This window comes from Rhinolophus hipposideros, assembly GCF_964194185.1.
Source record: "Rhinolophus hipposideros genome assembly, chromosome: 6".
Lineage (NCBI taxonomy): Eukaryota > Metazoa > Chordata > Mammalia > Chiroptera > Rhinolophidae > Rhinolophus > Rhinolophus hipposideros.
The window spans coordinates 22343285-22366717 of NC_138052.1; the positions used below are offsets into that span (position 1 = coordinate 22343285).

General features: G+C 33.0%; 1 protein-coding gene across 7 annotated transcripts in view; it reads right to left on the minus strand.

The window, feature by feature from the left end:
- The window catches only part of LRP1B (LDL receptor related protein 1B), a 1877633-nt gene that overhangs the window by 428539 nt on the left and 1425661 nt on the right, over nt 1-23433 (minus strand). For all 7 annotated transcript variants that reach the window (XM_081051911.1, XM_081051912.1, XM_081051910.1 and 4 more), the window contains 4 exons: nt 20891-21017; nt 20598-20749; nt 20177-20301; nt 17356-17727 (listed from right to left, as the gene is read on the minus strand). In XM_081051911.1, coding sequence (XP_080908037.1) covers nt 17356-17727; nt 20177-20301; nt 20598-20749; nt 20891-21017 — 776 coding nt within the window. The remainder of the gene's footprint in view (nt 1-17355; nt 17728-20176; nt 20302-20597; nt 20750-20890; nt 21018-23433) is intronic.

Sequence of the window (23433 nt, forward strand, 5' to 3'; positions counted from 1 at the left end):
TAAAGATGTGAAAAAAACATAACAAGTCCTGATTTTTTGTTGTTGTTGTTGTTTGTTTGTTTTTAAGAAGGAGATCACTTTGGGCTGCAGTTCTAGGAAAAACAAAACAAAACATAACAAAATGAACAAACCAAAAAGGACCCTCATCCCTTAATGGAGGAATTGGACCTGAATTATAAAGACCCCCCCAAAAATATGGACCAGCTGAAAGGCCATAAAATCTCTTTCATTCTATTTTAGCAACATAAGTGATGTCATTTTAGAAAAGGATATGGCATGTCCTTCAGACAAAGATTATATGAGTAGGACTAGAGAAAAGGGTGAATTCACATAGTAGAGTGATTTGTGGTGAGATGGATCAACTAGATTGAGATCACACAAAACCTGGAGACATAAATAAATTACAGTTTGCAATACAGGAAATGGTGAGTCAATTAGTGCTTTAGGGAGTAACTCAATGAAAATATCATTGTGCATGATAGAAACATCTAGAAACTCAAGGCAGAGGAAAGGAAAGCAGTAGAAGGACAGCGATTATTCAGTAATGAAGAAATGAAAACATGGCATATAGCGATGACGATGTATAGGAAAAGCAGTTGGTGGATAAATGCTTCAGGGGATATAGGATCACAGGGCGTTAAAATAACAATAATAATTGGGAAGTCAGATCCTAACTGGAAAGGAAAGTTATAGTTTTATTAACACTGAAAATAGAAGGGTTCCAATTTTCAGGTGGGGAAATGACTTTGCTTTGTTCATTAGGATAGACAAAAATATAAAAGGGATTTTTCAGTAAACATTTAGAGATTTCACACTGTTCAATTAGCAAAGAGATAAATAGCAAGTTTGAATTTAGGGTGATAATCAATAATGAAGGTTCCAGTAAGAATCATCGCAATGATTGAGCTCTCTAGAAGGGAAAATTTGCCCATGAGTAGGGAAAAAGTTTCTGCAGGAACTCACTTGTATAATCAGAAAGAGTCAGAGGGTGCATTTGATAATATAGGAAAATGATAGAGACATCATAAAATGGCTTATCTCTTGGTCCAGTTTCTGTTAAAAAAAAGAGTATGGTCAACGGAGAACTAATTAAAGAGTGATTTAGTGTAGCATAATACCATATTTTGCCATGTATAATGTGCACCCATGTTTTTGGCTCAAACTTTCAGGGGAAAACAGTCCTTTGTTTTAATTCAAATTTGTATTTGTTTACATTTAGGTATTTGGGTTTTTTTTTTTTGTTTGTTTGTTTTTTGTATTATAGAGACATTTTAGCATTTATTTTTTAACACATTATGGTATAAGAAATTTTATGTAACAAAAAATTACAAAAACACAAGAACAGATACAAGGTACAAGAAATTTTATGTACCAGGGACAAATTTACGATATTTATCCATCATAGAAGGCCAGAAATTGCTCATCATTGCAAGTTCGTCATAAGTTCAACAAAACCAATTATTGCATCCTAGGGTATTATTTTGCATACAAGATATCATTATTGATTTGTAGAATAATACTTTTAACTCATAAGCATAAATAAATTAATTACTTTTATATGGATACAGAATTAGTACTCCCCATGTATAATGTGCATCCTTATTTTACCCACACAAATTTTGGCAACATGCTCATTACACATGCAAAATTCAGTAATTATCATGGAGGTAAAGAAAAAAGCAGACTAATAGGCTAAATGCAATGTAATCAGGTTGTGTTTAGAGAGAAGAACATAAATTCAGTGACTTCAGGGAGAGCAGTGCTAAGGAATGATAAGATCCAGGCTACTGTTAAGCTTTAGTGGAAAGTGAAATCAGAGAACAACAGTCAAAAATGTTATCAAAAATTGTCGGGAGACTGATAAATGCATGAAGGTATCAATAATAATGCTGTTTTCATCAAGAAAGACTGTATGACAGAAGGAGAAGAAGTAAGACAACCGGGTTTAAACTGCCAAAGGAAACAGAAAGGAATTGGGGTGCGTACTTGAAGGAGAGTATTGGTTGACACAGCTTTATCAACATGTCAGTAAACATAGAAGTAAACATTGCAAATTCTGCTTTGTGAAAATCTGCAAAGTTAATGAGGTTTGCACAAGTAACAACATTTATCTGAATATAACATGAAGCATTTTGAGAATGCTATTCTGCAAGAATGACAATCTACGCTACACATGAGATCTGACAATTAAGTTTGCAAACTTGTTACAATGATGGTGCTAACCTTTTTTGATGTCATAGGGATTATTCATTATGAATTTGTACCAACTGGATAAACAGTTTACCACGGTTATGATTTGGAATTGCTGAAAAGGCTGCATTAAAAAGTTAGATGATCTGAACTTTTTGCCATCAATTCATGGCTGTTGCATCACGACAATGCACCAGCTCACATAGCACTGTCTGTAATGGAGTTTTTAGCCAGTAAACAAATAACTGTATTGGAACACCCTCCCTAATTATCTAATCTGGCCCCCAATGACTTCTTTCTTTACTTAAAGATAAAGGAAATATTGAAAGGAAGATCTTGTGATGACATGCAGGACCTCAAAGGTAATATGACAACCCCACTGATAGCCATTCCAGAAAGAGAGTTCCAAAATTGCTTTGAAAGCTGGACTAGGTGCTGGCATCAGTGCATGGCTTCCCAGAGCGAGTACTTCGAAGGTGACAGTACTGATATTCAGCAATGAAGTATATAGCACTTTTTCTAGGATGAGTTCTGCAACATAATTGTCTGATCTCCTACTATGTTATAGTAGATATTGTAAATAAGGCTAACTATGAAAAAATTTAGAATATAATCTATTTATCTTATGCCACTTTTAGTGCTATATAATTAAACCTCAGTTAATGATAAATATGTCCTAGGAAACTTACATTTATGTAACAGTTTTAGTATAAATTATTTTAACATTCTCCCTCTCTCTCTCCCCCTTTCTCTCCCCCTGTCTCTCTCTCTCTCTCTCTCTCTCTCTCTCTCTCTCTCTCTCTCTCTCTCTCTCTCTCTCTCCCTCTCCCTCTCCCTCTCCCTCTCCCTCTCCCTCTCCCTCTCCCTCTCCCTCTCCCTCTCCCTCTCTCTCTCTCTCTCTCCCCACTCTTCCTCTCTTCCTTGTTCCCTCCCTTTCTCAGCATTTTAAACTAGACAGTTGTATTGAAAAGCTCAAAACAGTAAGTAGAATATGTAGATAATAATTCTTGATTTCTGGTAAACTTTGTTTATTGCATTAGAAGCCTAAAACCCTGAGCACATTTTAGTGTGTATGCAAAATTAAACTATCTTGTCCCTTGAAACAATAGAGGTAACTTCACTCCTACAGATTATTACCACCTTTCGAGATGAAACTGGGGTTCACTTGTGCCCTTGCCTATTTCTACAGGTGCTCTCGTGTTTCCTGAAGAGTTTTGAATTCATCATCCTGCCCCTCAAAGCCCTATTTATAATTCACAGTACATTGATTTCATCTGCGGAGTTTATGCCATAAATCTCTGAAAAAAAGGAAGGTTCTAATATGTATACAATCTTTTATTATTTCCTATGAAAAATGCCTCTTGTAACATAATTCACATTTTTTTCCTTTAGTTGCCACTTACAGCTTCCTCATTCAAGTCAAAATTATTTTAAAAAATGTTTTTTCAGGCATATTGTTACACAGAAATCTGGGGCGATTAAAATGGTTTAATAGGAACTAATCGTGAAAAACTTGCGAGAAAAATTCAGCATTATTTGAGCTAAATCTCAAAACCTTTATACTCTTCAAGGTGACAGAATCAAACCAGTGTGATTAAATCCACTAACCCTTTCATAGTTTTGTTATATCTTTCCCCAATAATTCCTGTCTATTTTATTTTTTCATTATCAAATATAGACTGATTTATAACATGTATAAAGCCAGATATTTTTGTCATAGCTCACTATTGGTTGTCAAGAAACATTATGTAAAAAAAGAAACAAAAAAATAAAGTGAGTTTCAAAAAGCCAGGACACATTTTAATCTTTTATTTAGGAAGTTCTAGAGACTTGCTAATAATAATTTATACAACTGTGTTGATTACAGAAGTTGCAACCTCTTCCCCTTCCTGAATGTGTGCAGCCTCTTTGCAGCTCCTTCTGGATTCTTCATTCCCTGCAGCTGGACTGGGCCATGTGACTTGCCTTAACCAATGAGACATTAGTAAAAGTGGCTTATAAAATGTTTTCATATTGGGGCCAGCTCTTTCTTGGAACCTTGAAACCATGACAAGCTAGCCTGTTGGATAATGAGATTTGTGGCCCAGTAAGCCAGAACACAGACTGTCTAAGCAAGACATATGAGGGAGGCCATCCTCCATTATCCAGCTACCATCTGATCTGCCAGCTGGCCAGAGATCTGAACAGCTGACGTAGACCAGAAGAACCACCCCGCCATTCCATACAATAGTGGGAATAAGTAAATAAGCAATTTTGGATTTTACACACTGATTTCTGGGATGCTTTATTATGGAATTAAAGCTAATTGACATAAACTAATCTCTTAACTCCTAGAGTAGGGATTTAAAAAAAACTACAAATATATGCAGTTAAATTTAAACTGACATTTAATATGGAAGTGACTCTGATCAGGGATAAGTAATCTGATAGCTCCAGCCTCACTCACCTGCTGAGACTTTACTTAGCCATAATTCAATACTGGGACATTGACTTATATCTGAATTGCTATTTGCTCCCCAAATCCACCTACCACCTCTATAATTTATCTACCCGATGAAAGATATATCAATTTGCCAAGCTCTTTCCATTCTTCTGTCCATTCTTAATCAGACTCACTAACTATATTTTTAGAGCCTTCCATATGTTTCTTAGTGCAGTTTAAGTTTTATAATAAACATTGGCCCTAACTTTCCTCCACATGGACATAATCCAGCAGTTTTGATTTTGTAAACAAACATTTTATCAGACTATCTAACATGATCAATTGGAGAGGTTCCTTAAACCTGTCACCTTTGTAGCAAACTTTTCAGTCTCCTGTCTCATCAAGGCTGTAATTGGAATCCTAGTATTTGCCCATATCGCCGTCTTCTCCTTCTACTGGTGTCAGCGGTTTGGATATATAGTATATGAAGAAATGGGCAGTTCTGAGTCTCTGAAAAATCCTAATACTGAAGTCTGAAGGCTCCTGAGTTATCCTTGTCAACTCTTTAACTCCAAGACCTGATCACACCTCATTGTGACTCTGCAGAACTTCAGGAGAATGTTCCACACATGACACAGAGTGCTTTTTTTCCCTTCGTTTTCAGATTCCACATACAGTATTTGTCTTCCTTTGTCTTATTTTACTTTGTGTAATATCCTTGGGGTATCATGTCACAAATGGCAGGATTTCACTCTTTTTTATAAAATGGCTGAATAATATCCCAATGTATGTGTATCTATATATATATATAATCAATCACAATTTCTTTACCCATTCACGTATCAATGGACACTTAGGTGTTTCACATATCTTGGCTATTGTAAATAAGGCTGCAATGTACTAGGGTGCATGTATCTTTTCAAGTTAGTATTTTCATTTTCTTTGGATAAATATCCAGAAAAAGAACTGATGAATCATATGGTAGTTTTATTTTTAGTTTTTTGAGGGACCTCCACAGTTTTCCATAGTGGTTGCACCTATTTACATGCCCACCATCAGTGCACAAGGATTCACTTTTTCCACATCATCATCAACACTTGTTATATTTTGTCATTTTGATAACAGCCATTCTGACAAGTGTGAAGTGATATCTCATTGTGGTTTTAATTTGTATTTCCCTGATGATTAATGATTTTGAGTATATTTTCATGTAACTTGGCCACCTGCATGTGTTCTTTGGAGAAAATATCTATTGAGATCTTCTGCCCATTTGTTAATCTGATTTTTTTTCTATTGAGTTTTGAATTCTTTATATATTTTGGATAGTAACCCCTTATGCGATATATGATTTGCAATTATTTTTTTTCATTCAGGAGGTTGCTTTTTCATTTGTTGATGGTTTCCTTTTCTGTACAAAAGCTTTTTAATTTTATATAATCCCACTTGTTTATTTTTGCTTTTGTTTCCTTTATCATTGGAGTCAGAATAAAAAAATCATCTCCAAGACCTATGTCAAGGATCTTATAGCATATGTTTTATTCTAGAAGTTTTATGATTTCAAGGCTTATATTTAAGTTTTGAATCTATTTGAGTTATTTTTCATATATGGAGCAAGATAGTAGTCAAATTTCATTCTTTTTCATGTGGTTGTCCAGTCTTCCCAACATCTTTTATTGAAGAGACTGTCTATTCCCCCACTGCATACGCATGGCCTCTTTGTTGTAAATTAATTGACCAGAGATGCATGGTCTAATTTTTGGGTTCTCTATTCTATTCCATAGATCTATGTCTGTTTTTATGTCAATACCATACTATATTGTTTTTCTTTTCTTTCTTTAGCACAAAGCTCCTCACAATTTTTTCTACTCCTATTAAGTAGTCTATACCCATCATGGTTCCAATGTCTCTTCTTCAGGTATATTATTACTCTCTAGGAATCTGGTCTTGGTTGATGCTATGATGTAAAAAAGCTTTTAGAACAATCATGTCTATGAAGCGGCCACATTCTCTCTCTCTCTCTCTCTCTCTGTCTCTCTCTCTCTCTCTCTCTCTGTCTCTCTCTCTGTCTCTCTCTGTCTCTCTCTTGCTCTCTCTGTCTCTCTCTGTCTCTCTCTCGCTCTCTCTGTCTCTCTCTTTCTCTCTCTCTCGCTCTCCTTCTCTCTCTCCATATATATATATTATATATATATATATAATATATATATATTACATATATATATATATGATTTAACCAATTCCATTATTAAATTATTAATAATATCTCTGTTAATAGTTACAAGTGATTAACTTTATTTTTACTTTCTAAACGTTTTAGATTTATAGAACAGTAGAGATAGAATTCTATTTTAATTCTTGCATACAAGATGTACTAACATAGTTTATAAAAGGCAGTTCATTATGTTTCAACTGATTTGTTAATATCAACTTGGTAACGTATAACAAATTTACCTACAATTATGCATGTAAGGATCTGTTTCTGAACCCTTTGTTGTTCTATTTTAACTATTCTTTTGGTAACAGCACCTTGTTTTAATCATTATTGCTTTTTAATACAAATTTATAGTTCTTCAAAATTGCATTAGCCATTGTTAGAATTCTGCTCTTCCACGTGAATTTCAGGATCAGTCCATGAAGTTCAGTGAAAAAGTCATTTGGTGTTTTGAATTGCATTAAACTTACAGATAATTTGGGGCAAATTTCCATAGCTATGGGAATCAAATTTTCCCATCTCAAAATGATATTTTCTCCCTGTTTAAGGTCCTTTATGTCCACTAACATTTTGTAATTTTTTCCATTAAGGTCTTGTGCATCCTTTGTTTTTGTTGCTAGAGCAAGAGTCGTATTATTTAATTATATATCTTAGTTTGTTATCGAATGTAGGGACACCATTTGACCTTATTGAAAGCAACATTTTTCATTAAAACATAATAAAAAATTAAGCTCTGTTTGGGAAAATAAAGCATCAATTAATTCTACAGAATAAAATATTGTTTTGTAAAACTGAAATATATACAGAGAGGGTGCCAAAAAATGTATACACATTTTAAGAAAGGGAAAAACTATATTAAAATTGTAATATTCAATATATACCTATAACAAAAGATGAGTACAAGTCATGTGTATATATTTTGGGGGGGCACCCCCAGTATATTGAGCCATAATCTAAAATGCAAAATTTACTTCTCAATGTGGACTACAGTCAAGTTTGAAGCTATTATTTTTTTAAAGCTTTTTTTATTTATTTTTTATTTTTTTTGGAGAGGATATTTAGATGTACTGTTACTGACTTTATATGTCTAAATCTTTATTTTCCTTCATTTTGGATAGTAGTTTAATCAGTTATAGAATTATGTATTTCCTTAGCAATGTGAAGGTATTGCTAATGTTGCTAATAAGAAGACTCCTTAAATCAATTTGTCCATCCTCTGTAGATGATCTGCCTATTCCCTCCAGTACAGGCTTAAAAGTTTTCATTTTTTACAATTTTCTGAAGTTTTACTTTGATGGCTAACTTAATTTTCTTAGCACTCAGAACACATTTTCAATCTAAGGATCCATTTCTTTCTTTATTTCTAGTAAATTCTGTCATTATGTCTTTGAATGTCACTTTTCTGTTTTTCCTTCTCTTTTTGGCATTATTCAACATTGACTAGCTATAAGCATGTTGAACCTACCTCCAAGTGTCATACTGATCTCATGTTTCTTCTGTCACCTTTTTTTCTAAATTGTAAGTTAATTCCTCACTAATTCATTTTCATCCTATTTGTTCATTTTAACTTCGACTAGTTCATAATAAACTTTATCCATCATGTGGGCTTTCTCTTTAATTTTTATTATAATGACATTTTTCATTTACATGATTTTTAGTAGTTTTTGTTTTAATTAAGTTATTTTTTACTCACTTAATTTCAGCCACTTTTGATTTCACTATTTCTTGTACTGATAGGCGTGTCTTCCTTTTTTCTCTTTGATGAAACCCCCCTCCAAAAAAAAAAAAACAAAGTATACAAGTCTTCTTTAGATTGTTTTATTATTTTTATTCATTTCCTTTGTTTTAAACTCTCTTTCTTAAAAATCCGTATGTTGTGGACATTGAATTTGCAGTTTCTCCTTTAATAAATGGGCTTTTTGTTTAACCTCTCTTCTAGCACTCATTCCTTTAACTTGGGTGGTTCTGCAGTTGCCTTCACTTGGTCTCTTGACCTTACCTGCATCCCTGTCTTTTATAATTTACTGGGTTTTTTGCTCCACAGGACATATGAGAGCTTGCAAAGGCATCTACCTACAAAACTCTGGTGTCAGGGTTGGTCACCATGTGTTTCTGTAGACTCTACGCCCCTAGGGTACTAACTTCCCACAGGATATCAGTCAAGGAAGCAGATAGCACAGCATTATTTCACCATTGTTCCCTCTGGGGCAATATCATGTCAATCTCTATTTCAGGCAAGCTCTTTTAAGCTTCTGTTTCTTTGTAGGTTCCATATTCTAGGGGCTGCAGAATCTGATGTTTCAGTCATTCTCACTGATTTGTATTGCTACTGTGTTTATCATTTAAAGAATATTTTATCCTGTTTTTAAAAATGAACAACCTCCTGTTAATCTTCTTTTTTAAAAATAATTTATCAATCACTACTGGTTCTAAAATGAGTGAGATAGCCTCAAAGTGTAAATTTTCAATATTGTCTGTGCCAGACATTTTGGCTTTTTATAATGAAAAGAGAACAACCATAACATTTCCTCTTTCCACATTTTGACTTTCCAGAGGTTTAGAAGTAAGATCTTTTCATCTCTATTCACCCAGTAATCTATGGCACACTTTAAACATTTAATACATATTTAATTGTATCCAATGTACCCTGCAATCCCCTGTTTTACTCTTCAGAGCAAAACATTCATTCTATGTAAACTGGGAAGATAAAGGAGACAGCTGTCATCCCTCCTTTCCCATATTCTGATGTATGAAGGATGTCAGTCTAAATCTAATTTGTAAAAGGATTTAAGGCTCTCTGATATCTTTAAATAGTTAAACATTTCCATGAATTTTTATTGTAGGGGTAAGTGGTAAAAGATGTAGTAAAATAAAATGTATTAAACCAGAGTTATTAAAATAGAATACCAGAACAACAACAACAACAAAACATTTTCCATCTTACTTGTATTAATTTATGTGTACCAGTAAATCATTGGGGGGGTTGTATTGTTTTATTTGTTATTTTTTGTTTTGTTTTTATTTTTGGTCTAGCAAATCAAAATATAAATTATCTTATAAAACTTCAAATGGTTAAACAAATTAGCAACTTCTTGGTGGGGTGGGAGAAGGTAAAGAGAATAGAAAAGTTCACGTAAATTATCAATGTAAACTAATCCTAATCATTTTCAAATTCTAATCAAACCTTAATATACTACTTCATATCTGTTCTTATTGTAATTATCTCTTATTAACAACTCTAATGCATATTGTAAAAATAATTTTGGACAAAGATAATCATCCTAACTGATCTACAAATGTATCACAAATACAGCAATATAAAGATTTAAATTAGATTATGCTTATTTGTAAATTCTTTACATACCCTTTCTCATAAAATCTCCACAAAAAAACTATAAGTTGGGTTCCCATTTTGTAGATCAGCAAATTGATAGTATCACACAGGAAATAAAGAGCAAACTGGAATTTGAATCCCAACTTGACTGATTCCAAACTTCTAAACATTATGTTTCAATTTGTCCCTACACATGTGAGTGAATACCTACTGACACTAAATTATTATTGGTTTTACTTTCTTTGATTTTAGACGGGAGGATTAGAATGGTTTGGTTGTATGTATACTTTGATCAACATGTTTCAGTTGAACTTACCACCATGGAAACCACGTTGCAACAACCTGTTATGTCATCTCTGCATTCAGACAAAACCCTTAAACTTCACTAAACATAACATAGCCAGAGAGATCTTTATAAAATTAAAATCCTATTATACAGGGACTTTACAACACTCTGCTGTTTTCCATTAATTTACTGAATAAAATCAAAACTTATATTGGCTATTAGTATAACAATGTTCATTGCAGCATTTTCATGATAGCTAAAAGATAAAAACATCTCATGTCCATAAACACATGAATGAAAAAAACAAAATGTGACATATACATATAATAGACTATTATTCAGCATAAAAAAAAGAATGGATTCCTGATATATGCTACACCATGGATGGACTGTGGAAACATTATGGTAAGTGAAATAAGTCACAAACAAAAGGACAGATCTTGCAGGACTCCACTGATGTGAAATAGGCAAACTCATAGAGAAAGAAAGTAGATTAATGTTTACTAGGGTCGGCAAGGAGAGGGAACATGGAGTAATTGCTTAAACAGGTTTCTGTTTGAAGTGATAAAAATGTTTTGGAAATAGTGGTGATAGTTGCACAATTTTGTGAATGTAGTTAATGTCTCTGAATTGTACAATTAAAAATAGATAAGTGAAAACAATGTTTTGTATATTATACACACACACATACACATACACACACACACAAACTTATGCACATATTTACCTAATTTTAACGGTTAATAACGTACCAAAAACTCTTGAGTTGTACACTTTTAATAGGTGAATGGTATGGTATGTAAAATATATCTCAATAAAACTTTGTGTTTTTTTAACGCTTCTTATTTTGGCAGATCAAATTATTCAATATTGGATCCCTCCATAGGACTCCAGTTTCATCTAACACAAGTCACAACATACAACCCATGTTTTAATCATACCAAATGATATGTGACTCCTTGTCTACCCTGTGCTTTTTCATGTCTTTATGCTAAAATGTTTTGAGCCCTTCATCTAGAAGAACACTTTGAAGTCTTTTGGATCTAAGGTGTTTTACACTCTTAAAAGTTATCAAGGAATCCAGAGAAATTGTCTATATGTGAGTTTATATCTTTAGTTATTTATCATATTAGACATTTAAACTGAAACATTTGTTTTAAGTGGGTATTTTAAAATAACAAAGATAAATTGATTGCATATTAATATAAATAACATGTAAGAAAGTAGCTGTATTTTTTTTTCTTTTAATGAGAAGAAAGCATTGCCTTATACCTTTACAAATCTGTTTAATGTCTGGATTACTAGAAGGTAGCTGGATACTAAGTCTACTTCTTCATGCTATCTCTTGTGTTGTTTAATTAGGTTAGTGCAAAGATAATTGCAGTTTAAAAGGTTGGAAATTGCAAAAACCGCAATTAGTTTTGCACCAACCTAATATTTTGAAGTATGTGAAGAAAATTCAGCCTCACAGAGCTAGGAAGTTGAAAAAGGATGTTCTTTCATACTATACCAATGCAAGACAAGTGGAAGTTACTTAAATGTTAGCTTCAGTGTGGTATTAGAAACCACAATAATGAACTTTTCATATTCCATTACTTTAAAATTCATTGATCTATTTTAAACTTTGAATGGAGCATTTCCCCATGTATGATTTTGTCATGTCATTTGGAAAATATCTCTTTCCCAAGTTATGCATATCTTTCAAATATTGACACATTGCATTGTGCAATACACCCACAATCACATTAGTGATATCACCAACCATGTCATCAGAATAGCCTTTAAATTTTGGGAAGATATCGAGCCTACCGTATTATAAACGGTTTTACAACATTTTAATTTTTACTTCAAAGCTTGATTTTTATTATTTGCAACAAATATTATATATCTTTTTCCTTGCAGTGACACTCATTGTATTCATTTCTTAGAATATGTCTGCCACACATACTGTAGTTTGAGTAACTAAAATTTGTCTGCCCGCCATCCTTTCAAGTAAAAAAAAATGGAGTTTCTAAACTTATGGACCTTGGGTTCAAAGAGCATTTTATGAATTTGACTCCAAAGGCAATGGAAGTAAAAACTAAAATAAATGAATGGGATTATATGAAACTGAAAAGCTTCTGCACAGCAAAAGAAACTATTGACAAAATAATGAGGCAACCAACTGAATGGGAGAAGATTTTTGCAAACCGTGCCTCTGATAAGGGGCTAATATCCAAAATATACAAGGAACTCATGAAACTCAACAACAAAAAAAAACAAACAACCCAATTGAAAAATGGACAGAGGACCTGAAGAGACATTTCTCCAAAGAGGATATACAAATAGCAAATAGACATATGAAAAAATGCTCAACATCGCTAATCATCAGAGAAATGCAAATGAAAACCACAATGAGATAACACCTCACCCCAGTCAGAATGGCTATCATCAACAAGACAAATAGTAACAAGTGTTGGAGAGGCTGTGGAGAAAAAGGAACCCTCATACACTGTTGGTGGGAATGCAGACTGGTGCAGCCGCTATGGAAGGCAGTGTGGAGGTTTCTCAAGAAATTACGAATAGAATTACCATATGACCCAGCAATCGCTCTCCTGGGTATCTACCCAAAAAATCTGAAAGCATTTCTCTATAGAGTCACGTGTACTCCAATGTTCATTGCAGCTTTGTTTATGGTGGCCAAGACATGGAAACAACCAAAATGTCCTTCAATACATGAATGGATAAAGAAGTTGTGGTATATATACACAATGGAATACTATTCGGCGTTAAGAAAAGACGATATAGGAGCATTTGTGAAAACATGGATGGATCTTGAGAGTATAATGCTAAGCAAAATAAGTCAGACAGAAAAAGCAGAGAACCCTATGATTTCACTGATATGTGGTATATAAACCAAAAACAAGACAAACAAATGAGAAACAAAAACTCATAGACACAGACAATAGTTTAGTGGTTACCAGAGAGTACGGGGGCTGGGGGGAGAGAGATGAGGGTAAGGGGGATCAAATATATGGTGATAGAAGGAGAACTGACTCTGGGTGGTGAACACACAATGATATTTATAGATGATGTAATACAGAATTGTACACCTGAAATTATGTAATTTCATTAACAATTGTCACCCCAATAAATAAATTAAAAAAAAAAGACGCATGGATTGAAATAATCACAGACATACATGGTTACTTCAGGTAACCATTGTACTTAGAATGTCATAGAAGTGTCTTATGTACATTTCATCAGAATATTAGGAGGATGTGTACTGAAGGACCAAGATATAATAAAATTAAATACTTTCATTCTTCTTGAAAGATGTTCTTAAGTGAAAATAGCTTTTTTCTTTTTTTCTCCTATGATTAAGTAGCAGTGAAAAAAACAATGACTACTACTACAGTTTGGTGTCACTGTTTTGATTTGCTCTAAGGTACCAGAAATTTAGCCATCATACTTGTGTACTATCAGTGCTAATGTCAACATAGAGTAAAAAAAGGTGAATATCTAGTATTATTATGAAAATTGTTTGATGTCTTAGACTCTTTGAACATTTATTTGGGATCCCCAGGGAACCATACTTGAGAGCCATGGGTCTGGGACTATCATTTCTCCTGTTCTCCTCCTCCTCCTGGCCCTATCAAAAGGCAGATACCTAGTGATCCTTTCAAATTACACAACTCAGGTCTGTGGAATTCTCTACCCTTCCCCAGGCAGATTGTGTTTATAATCTAAGCCTTTGGTATCTTGTGGATTCTATCAAAATTCAACGTTTATTTATTTGTAGTTGTATTCTTAAACCGTGGCCTCTAAAATCTATGAACCTATATTCACCTTTACTTCCAGGGTGCCTGACCGAAAATTTGAGCACGAAAAATTAGTGAAGAAGTTAACTAATATGCTATGGATATAATATGAACATTTCCAACTGAATTGCATAAATCTAGGAAAAATGGAGGACCAAAGTGCATTATAATGTAAACTTCACAGAGGAATACCCTAAGAATCAACGAATCTCAAATATGTCTGAATTCTATGATCGGTACAATTATAGTTGCATTTACGCGCGCGCGCGCGCGCACACACACACACACACACACACACACACACACACACACACAGAAAAGCCAAAATGATATATGTTGGAATATACAAATTGGTATAAAATCATCAATAAGTATCCTCACCTGAAGAAGAAAGAAACAAGAATGTATATTTGTAAAGTATATGGTTAAACTCATTTGGAAAGGCTGATCAAGATTTGAATAGCCAAAGAGGATTGTGAAGGATATTAAACACTAAAAGAAAATATAACAGTGGGTATAGGATAGGATGACAATATACAATATGATGTTTGATCTAAAATATCAATTTTTATATGAGTAAACAGACAAGTAGATGCTGTATCTCACTAGTTTTCAGGTAAATGTATATTAATATAAATTGACTGTTTTACCTACTAGATAGTCATACAAAAATATATAAAATCATTGTTGGCTAAAGTGTGGAAATATAGCCTGTTTTATAGACAGTTGATAAAAACATAAATTAACATGGCCTTTTGGAAAGAAAGTTTATCAGCTGTAAACAATAAACACTAATTTTCCCTGATACATCTCCTTGGGAAAAAGAAACAAAAGAAAATGTGAACAACTAGGACTACATCAAACTAAGAAGGTTCTGAATGGCAAAGCAAACCACCAGAAAAATGAAAAGACAACCTACTGAATGCGAGAATATATTCACCATGACATATCTGATAAGGGGATAATATCCAACATTTATGAAGAACTCATACAACTCAACACCAAAAAAACAAACAATCCAATTAAAAATTGGGCTGAAGACCTGTATAAACATTTCTCCAAAGAGAATATACAGATGGCCAACAGATATATGAAAAAATACTCAACATCACTAATCACCAGAGAAATGCAAATTTAAACCACAATGACATATCACTTCCTAGCTGCCAGAATGGCTATCATCAACAAGACAATTAATAGCAAGTGTTGGAGAGGCTGTGGAGATAAAAGAACACTTATACACTGTTGGTGGTAATGAGATTGGTGCAGCCGCTATGGAAGACAGTGTGGAAGTTCCTCAAAAAATTAAAAATAGAACTACTATACAACCTAACAATTCCACTACCAGGTAGTCATATGAAGAAATCCACTACACTAAAACTCAGACATATATATCCACCCCCATGTTTACTCTAGCACTATTTACAATAGCCAAGATACAGAAGCAAACTAAGTGCCCATCGATAGATGACTGGATAAAGAAGAGGTGGTACCCTTATACAATGGAGTATTACTCGGCCATTATAAAGAATTAAATCTTACAATTTGTGATAACAAGGATGTACCTAGAGGGTATTATGGTAAGTGAAAAAAGTCAAACTGAGGAAGACAATTACCATACGATCTCACTTGTATGTGGAATTTAAAGAATATAAAAAAGAAAAAAAAAAAAAAACAGACTCTTTGATATAGAGAACAGACTGATGGTTGCCAGAGTGAAGTGAGTTGGGGAACTGGGTGAAAAAGATGAAGGGATTAAGAAATACAAATTGGTAGTTACAATATAGGCCTAGGATGTAAAGTACAGCATAGAAAATATAGGCAATAATATTACGACAACGATGTATAGCACCAGATGGGTACCAGACTAATAGAAGGGACCACTTCATAAATTATATAAATGTCTACCCACTATGATGTACAGCTGAAAGAAATATAAAATAATGAGTATCTCCTGTAACTGAAAACTAAATCATCGATTTTTCAATTCTATTTCTAGAATTCTATGCTAAAACAATATATGTGTGAATAAATGTATTTATATGTGCAAATGTTCATTGTGATATTGAAGATAATGATGAGATACCAGAAACCACAATAATGTTTACCAATAAGAAAATGGTTAAATAAATTAGTTTACCCTTAGTATAGAATTAGGAACAGGATTTCAAAAGAATAACACAGTCTTATGTATCAAAATGAAAGCTTTTCAAGATATATTGTTAGTATAAAAAAAGTAGCTGAATAATGCATATAGGATAATTCTATTTTTGTAATGATATACCGTACACACATATACATAAATAAAATTCTGGAGGCATTATAGCCATCAATTATAAGTAAGTAAATAGAATTTGTGTTGCAATGATAAATCAGAATTTTCATTTTTAAATCCATGTAACTTGAACATTTTATGATAAATTTGTATAGTATTTTGCAATTTAAAAAGTAATAAAACTATTGACCTCAGAATAGTGAAATTGGAAAAGTAGTAAATATATAGAAATCACATACAATAAAAATACGTTTATGAGGAATATGAAGATAGTAGTTGCAGAACTTGGGTGACAGTAAAGAGGTTTCTCTAAATTATGTGGATAATCCACAGAATATTATGCTTGATTAAATATTTAAAATATTTAAAAATAATAATATTATTCCTTTTATAACATTTTTCATTGAAACTATATATGTATACACACACACATAAGCAAAAAAAAAAAAACCAACCTTTGATATTTGTTTGAGAAAATACAATTTACTGAATATATTTAGCCAGGTATTCTTAAAGATATAATTTTACCCACTGGAAAAAAATAAAATTAGTAATTTTTGCACTGAAAAATTATTTCCCATGAATTTTAATATGCTTATTTATAAGAAACACTATGAAGAAATATGTTGAAAGTTCAATGATTAGAAACTAATAATTATAATATACCTAGCAGTTGCTTCTTTGACTTTTGGGAGGCTGGATGATTTAGTTGAATTCGTTCTTGAATATAAACTCTAGGAAAATGTAATTGCTACATGGAATCACCACTCTAATTTCTCTACTATTCCCAACGATATCCCTTTCCATCAAACCATTTAAAAATAAATTGTTGTACTTACTTTCAACAATCACTTGTCTGTCTTCCCAGTTATCTTTAATAAGCTGTATATTTCCAAAGTGTGCATCACTGTAAAAGATTCGGTTGGTTCCTCTTCTTCTTTGATTATAGTCAAAAGCCAAGGCTATGACATTTTTGAAATAATGTGGATTCTCATATGGCCTTATTGGTGAATTTAAATTGGTTTCATCAGAAAGATGTATGCTTTTTAATATCGTTCTCCCTGAATAAAGCAAATAACCTTCATGTCTTAGGCAAGTAACTCCATCCTCTGCCAAATATCCATGGGCACAAGAACAAGTTCTCCGGGACTTTCCTCTATAAAGACACAGTTGCTGACATCTACCATTGTCCTTGGCACAAACATTGGTCCCTGAGGATGAAAAATAAATAAATAAATAACACACAAACACGCACACACGCACACACGAACATACACACACATTACCTTTTTAAATTTTCAGGATTTTTTCCTTATAGAAATACAGAATTTTAATGGTGGATATTCTGTTTTTATTTTTAATTTTTAGATTAATCAGTAAAAAAATCAAACACTATAAAGTCCTGATTTTTTTAATCACACAGGTTTATAATCTTGGATTTGTTATTTCAAAGATCACATTCTTCTGCTTTCCTCACTATCCAAATAAAAACATTATAAAAATCTACTAAATATATAACTAATTTTTGATATTTCATACTAAGATTATAATAGTTACATGTATTGTAATCTTTGGAATAAGTAACAGGTTCACTCAAAACATGAACTGAATTCACTAAAAAACATGTACTGCTTTAAACTCTACATCTATTAAGTACATAAGGTATAAAAGTGACTGATGGTTCCAATGGGCCTACCATCCTATATATATTGGGTATAAGTTTTTAACTCCAGTTTTGAGTGATGATGTAATATGCTACTAAGTCAGAATGGCTATCATCAACAAGACAAATAGCAACAAGTGTTGGAGAGGCTGTGGAGAAAAAGGAACTCTCATACACTGTTGGTGGGAATGCAGACTGGTGCAGCCGCTATGGAAGGCAGTGTGGAGGTTCCTCAAGAAATTACAAATAGAATTACCATATGACCCAGCAATCGCTCTCCTGGGTATCTACCCAAAGAATTTGAAATCATTTATACATAAAGACATGTGTGCTCCAATGTTCATTGAAGCTTTGTTTACGGTGACCAAGACATGGAAACAACCAAAATGTCCTTCAATACATGAATGGATAAAGAAGTTGTGGTATATATACACAATGGAATACTATTCGGCATTAAGAAAAGACGATATAGGAACATTTGTGACAACATGGATGGATCTTGAGAGTATAATGCTAAGCAAAATAAGTCAGACAGAAAAAGCAGAGAACCCTATGATTTCACTGATATGTGGTATGTAAACCAAAAACAAGACAAACAAATGAGAAAGAAAACCTCATAGACACAGACAATAGTTTAGTGGTTACCAGAGGGTAAGGGGGGTGGGGGGAGGGAGATGAGGGTAAGGGGGATCAAATATATGGTGATGGAAGGAGAACTGACTCTGGGTGGTGAACACACAATGGGATTTATAGATGATGTAGTAAAGAATTGTACACCTGAAATTATGTAATTTCGTTAACAATTGTCACCCCAATAAATAACTTAAAAAAAAAAAGATTTCTCCTCTCTGGGAAAAACTGAGGGTGGCTAGATGGGGGTAGGGAGTGGAATAAGGGGAAAGGTGAGAGGATTAGAAAGCACGATCAGTAACCACAAGATTGCCACGAAGATACAAAAGTCCATTTGGGAAATGTAATAAATGATGTTGTAAAGGTTTTGTAGGGTATCCGATGGACATTAGGGAGACAACTTCAGGGATGATGTAGATGCCTGATCACTGTACTATACACCTGAAGCTGAAGCTGAACAACAATGAATGTCACTACAACATATATATACACACACACAAAGTGGAGTACAGCATTAGGAATAGAGACAGTGGAAATGTAATAACTGTGTGTGATGTCAGAGGGTTAGTAGACGGGGGGGTTATAACTGTGTGAGGGATATAAATGATAAATGTCTAAATATTACATTGTTCTGTACACGTGAAACTAATAAATAAATAACTAGATTTTTTTTCTGTGAATCTATCATCATCATTGAAAATACGTCTCCCTTTGATGTCAAGAAAATTAAATACAATTTATTTTAATGAACATAAAATTGACATTATTTCAGTGGAGATATATTTTTTAATATTCAAATCACTGTCATATCAGTTTCAAAACACACATTTTAAGGAGGTAATGACTTCAACATATTTCATACTAACAGCAAACTTCTGGAGCCATAATCACTTTATATATTAACATATAATCAAACACAAACATTTTGGCTGCTTTTTACTATCTCATATACTAATTGAGTTTTGCACTTTTTATTGACTATGTGTATTTATCAAGTTTTTCTGCATTCCTTAGCCCAAACCTATACTTAGATGACATGCCAAGCATATAACCTGTCCATATACATGCATTGTCCTATGTAAAAATATATATGAACTAATATATATGTGTGTGTGTGTGTGTGTGTGTGTGTGTATATATATATACACACACATATATATATATATATATATATGTGTGTGTATATATATATACATATATATATACACACACACACACACATATATATATATATATATATATATATATATATATGTTCATTTTTGATGTTTGGAGTCATGTAGGAATTAATGCCTAACCTGATAAGTATTTTAAAAAATAAGAGAAAGAAATGTCATACAACATATTAATTACATAAGAATGCTGACCTTTCTCTCTTACTCGGTTAAAGATTTTAACTTCCTTCAGGTTGACTCCAAGGCCCATTCTCATGGTTATGGTATCCGTGGCATCATTCTTGTGGCCCCTTCTGATAGACCCATTGGCATGCGCTCTGCCAACAAGACAACATACATTATAGACCCTCTTTAATTCATTCAAAGCAAGCCAGTTATTGAAGCTGAAGATAACAGATGTCCCAGCAGAAGGAAAAGACACCAACTTTAGTCTATGACATTGAATCAGTTGAGCTTGGAATAAAGAGAGTGACTGCCTTTCCTGTGGACATTACATGGGTTTGTGAGATCCTTTTTGTGACCTTGCTATGGAACAGGTAATCCTATAAGGGTGAAGCCAACTGACACTGAAATAACATTTTGAGACTCAAATACTTATGAAAAAATAAATTACCTGTCAGACCAGTAGATGTAAGCCCCAAAGACTGCAACTGAGAACATATCCACATTGCTCCCTGTCAGTACCACTTCCCGATTCCCGCCAGTCTCAAGGTCAATTCTTTCTATTTTGTCTGTCCGTGCATCACACCAGTACAATTTATTTTCCTAAAGATCAATTGAAAAGTAGTATGATAAGCTGTTTTTTATTATGTGCTTAATTAAGGAAATAAAAGAACACTAAAAGTGGACTAAATCAAGGTGGCAGTTAAAGTACTTTAAATATTTATGAAAATAAATCCAACAGACCTCATAGTCAATGGATATGCCATTCGGCCATGCAATCCCCATGCTTACGAGGACAACCTTCTCTGAGCCATCTAAGCGAGCCTTTCCAATGCAGGGCATCTGTCCCCACTCAGTCCAGAATAAGTAGCTGAAATTAAATTGTTGATTAATAGTAATCCACAGATGAACACAAAAAAGTACATTAATAATAATAATAGCAGTAGCATTCATACTAACACAAAAAAATACATTCTAAAATTAATATACATATGTTTGTTCATAAAATATATATTTTAGTATTGTAAAACAATATTTAACCATTCATAGAATTTAGCAGGACGGATTCAAATCCTACCAAATGCCTCTAGTACATGCTGCTCCCTGTCTGAAATACATTCTTGCAACCCACTTGCCTAATTTGCTCTTGTTTTTCATATCTTAAACATCATTTCCTTCAAGAAACCTTCAGCGTTCTCTCTGATTATTGCATCACGTACTCTGCTTCATAACATGCATTAGAGTGGCAAATTTACACTTGTATTTCTTTACAATGTTATTTTTATTAATATTTTTGCCCCCACTAGACTGTAAGCTCAATGAGGACAGTGATCATTTCTCTTGTTCATTCATTATTGCACCTATAACAAAACACTAGGTAATTAGAAAAATATAAAAATAAAAATTACTGGCAGGTAAATATTTAACTTTTGAATGTATACATGAATGCATCGTAACTTACAATTTGGTCCACTTAGGCTGCTAAATGTAACTATTCAAATCTGAATTTTATAAATTGCCCTGTGATGCCATCTTAAAACATGGATTCATACAAAAGTCGGCATTCCTATTTTAGCAATTTTGTAATATAAAGTGTAATATGGAAGGGCTGTGGAGGAAAATAAAATATAGAAAGGAAATCAAGAGCATGATGAAATAAATCAACATGCCAAAAAAGAAAAACAGAACGTATATAATCCACGTTTTGTTTCACTTATTCATTCAACAATTATAATATATATATTACAATACAGAAATAGACATTTTTACATAAATAAGATCCATTTGTTTTGAAGTTATGTCATTTGAAGTTTTTATTTAACTGTTAGATAACAGCAATAACTAAAGTTGAGAAAAAATATAGCAATTGGTGATTCAGGCAAACATGAGTATATATTCTGTCAATGTTTGAATGTGTGTGTGTGTGTGTGTGTGTGTGTGTGTGTGTGTGTGTGTGTGATTAAGTGTTTGTAAGAAGAAAAAGTAAGATTGCATATAGAAAAATCAAAGACCAATATCTGTATCTGATATCACTCAATGGCGCTATTGTTTATCCATAGATATTTAAACTATATGAAAATATATGTATTACCTTTATGCATATTGTTTTGATTTATTTTAAAAGTTGATTTTCCCCCCTGAAAATTCTGTAAAAAATAAACGTGTTGGACTTTTACAACCAGAAAAAAAAGAGCTATAGCTAGAATCCCAAGTGTATTAATTCTGAAAAGTTTTCCTCATATTTACAAGGTCTATAAACCAGAAAGAGATAACTTTGTAGCAAGGAATTCAACTGATATTTTATTGGTTAGATCCACGATGAAGCAGGCATGAAAATATCTATAGTTGTATTAAAGATTTTAAAAACTTTAAAGGATACTCTCATATTAAAAATATTAAAAGTAAAATAACTATTCAAGTAGGAGGTAAATTTTATTGCTCCACTTAACTTTGATATACTCCAAAGTTTGAATGTGAATGGGAATGTGAATACTGTCTTTTATCTAATAGAAGTAATCTGCTTTCAAATGAAGTAAATGAGTAATGAAAATATTATTTTGAGTGAGTGGACTGAATCAGCCATATAACATAGTTAGCCCTTAGTCTCAGAGTTTCGAAAATTGTTTCTCAGGAAGTTAATAATCCTTAGTCACACAGCTGAGAAAGGTCCAAGCCAGGAACCACACTCAGGTTTTACTATCCCAGGCCTATATTGTCCTCTCTCTGACATGTTATGGCACCAAATGTAAATATAATACAAAAGTATAATAATCTTATATAAAGAGCTACTTTTCCACAGGTATAAGGAGTATATAATAAAGATCTCCGCAGCTAAAAACAGAAAACATGAAAAAGCTCTTATTATTGAGAACAAGTCTTTCTCTTTTTTTCCAAAGTAATCCCTATGTAGAAGGCGCAAAATGTAGCTCTTATTATTGAGAACAAGTCTTTCTCTTTTTTTCCAAAGTAATCCCTATGTAGAAGGCGCAAAAAGTAATCCCTATGTAGAAGGCGCAAAATGTATCTGAATAAAGAATAAGAAGAATCTATAGTGTCTGTCCTTGCACTGGTGTTATCCTTAGTTGGCTATTCAGAAGGCATGGCTCTTCCCAAGTTTTATATGTGTGTATTTTCATGTCTGTGTATGGGGTTTGATTTTATTTTTTTAAACTGTCACATAATAGGGCTGGATTCTAAAAATTCTAAATTGCCCCTGCATTCTATACTTTCATAGCTCTGATAGAACCTTTTACAGACCATTGCTAAATGTACATAAAATAATTTGA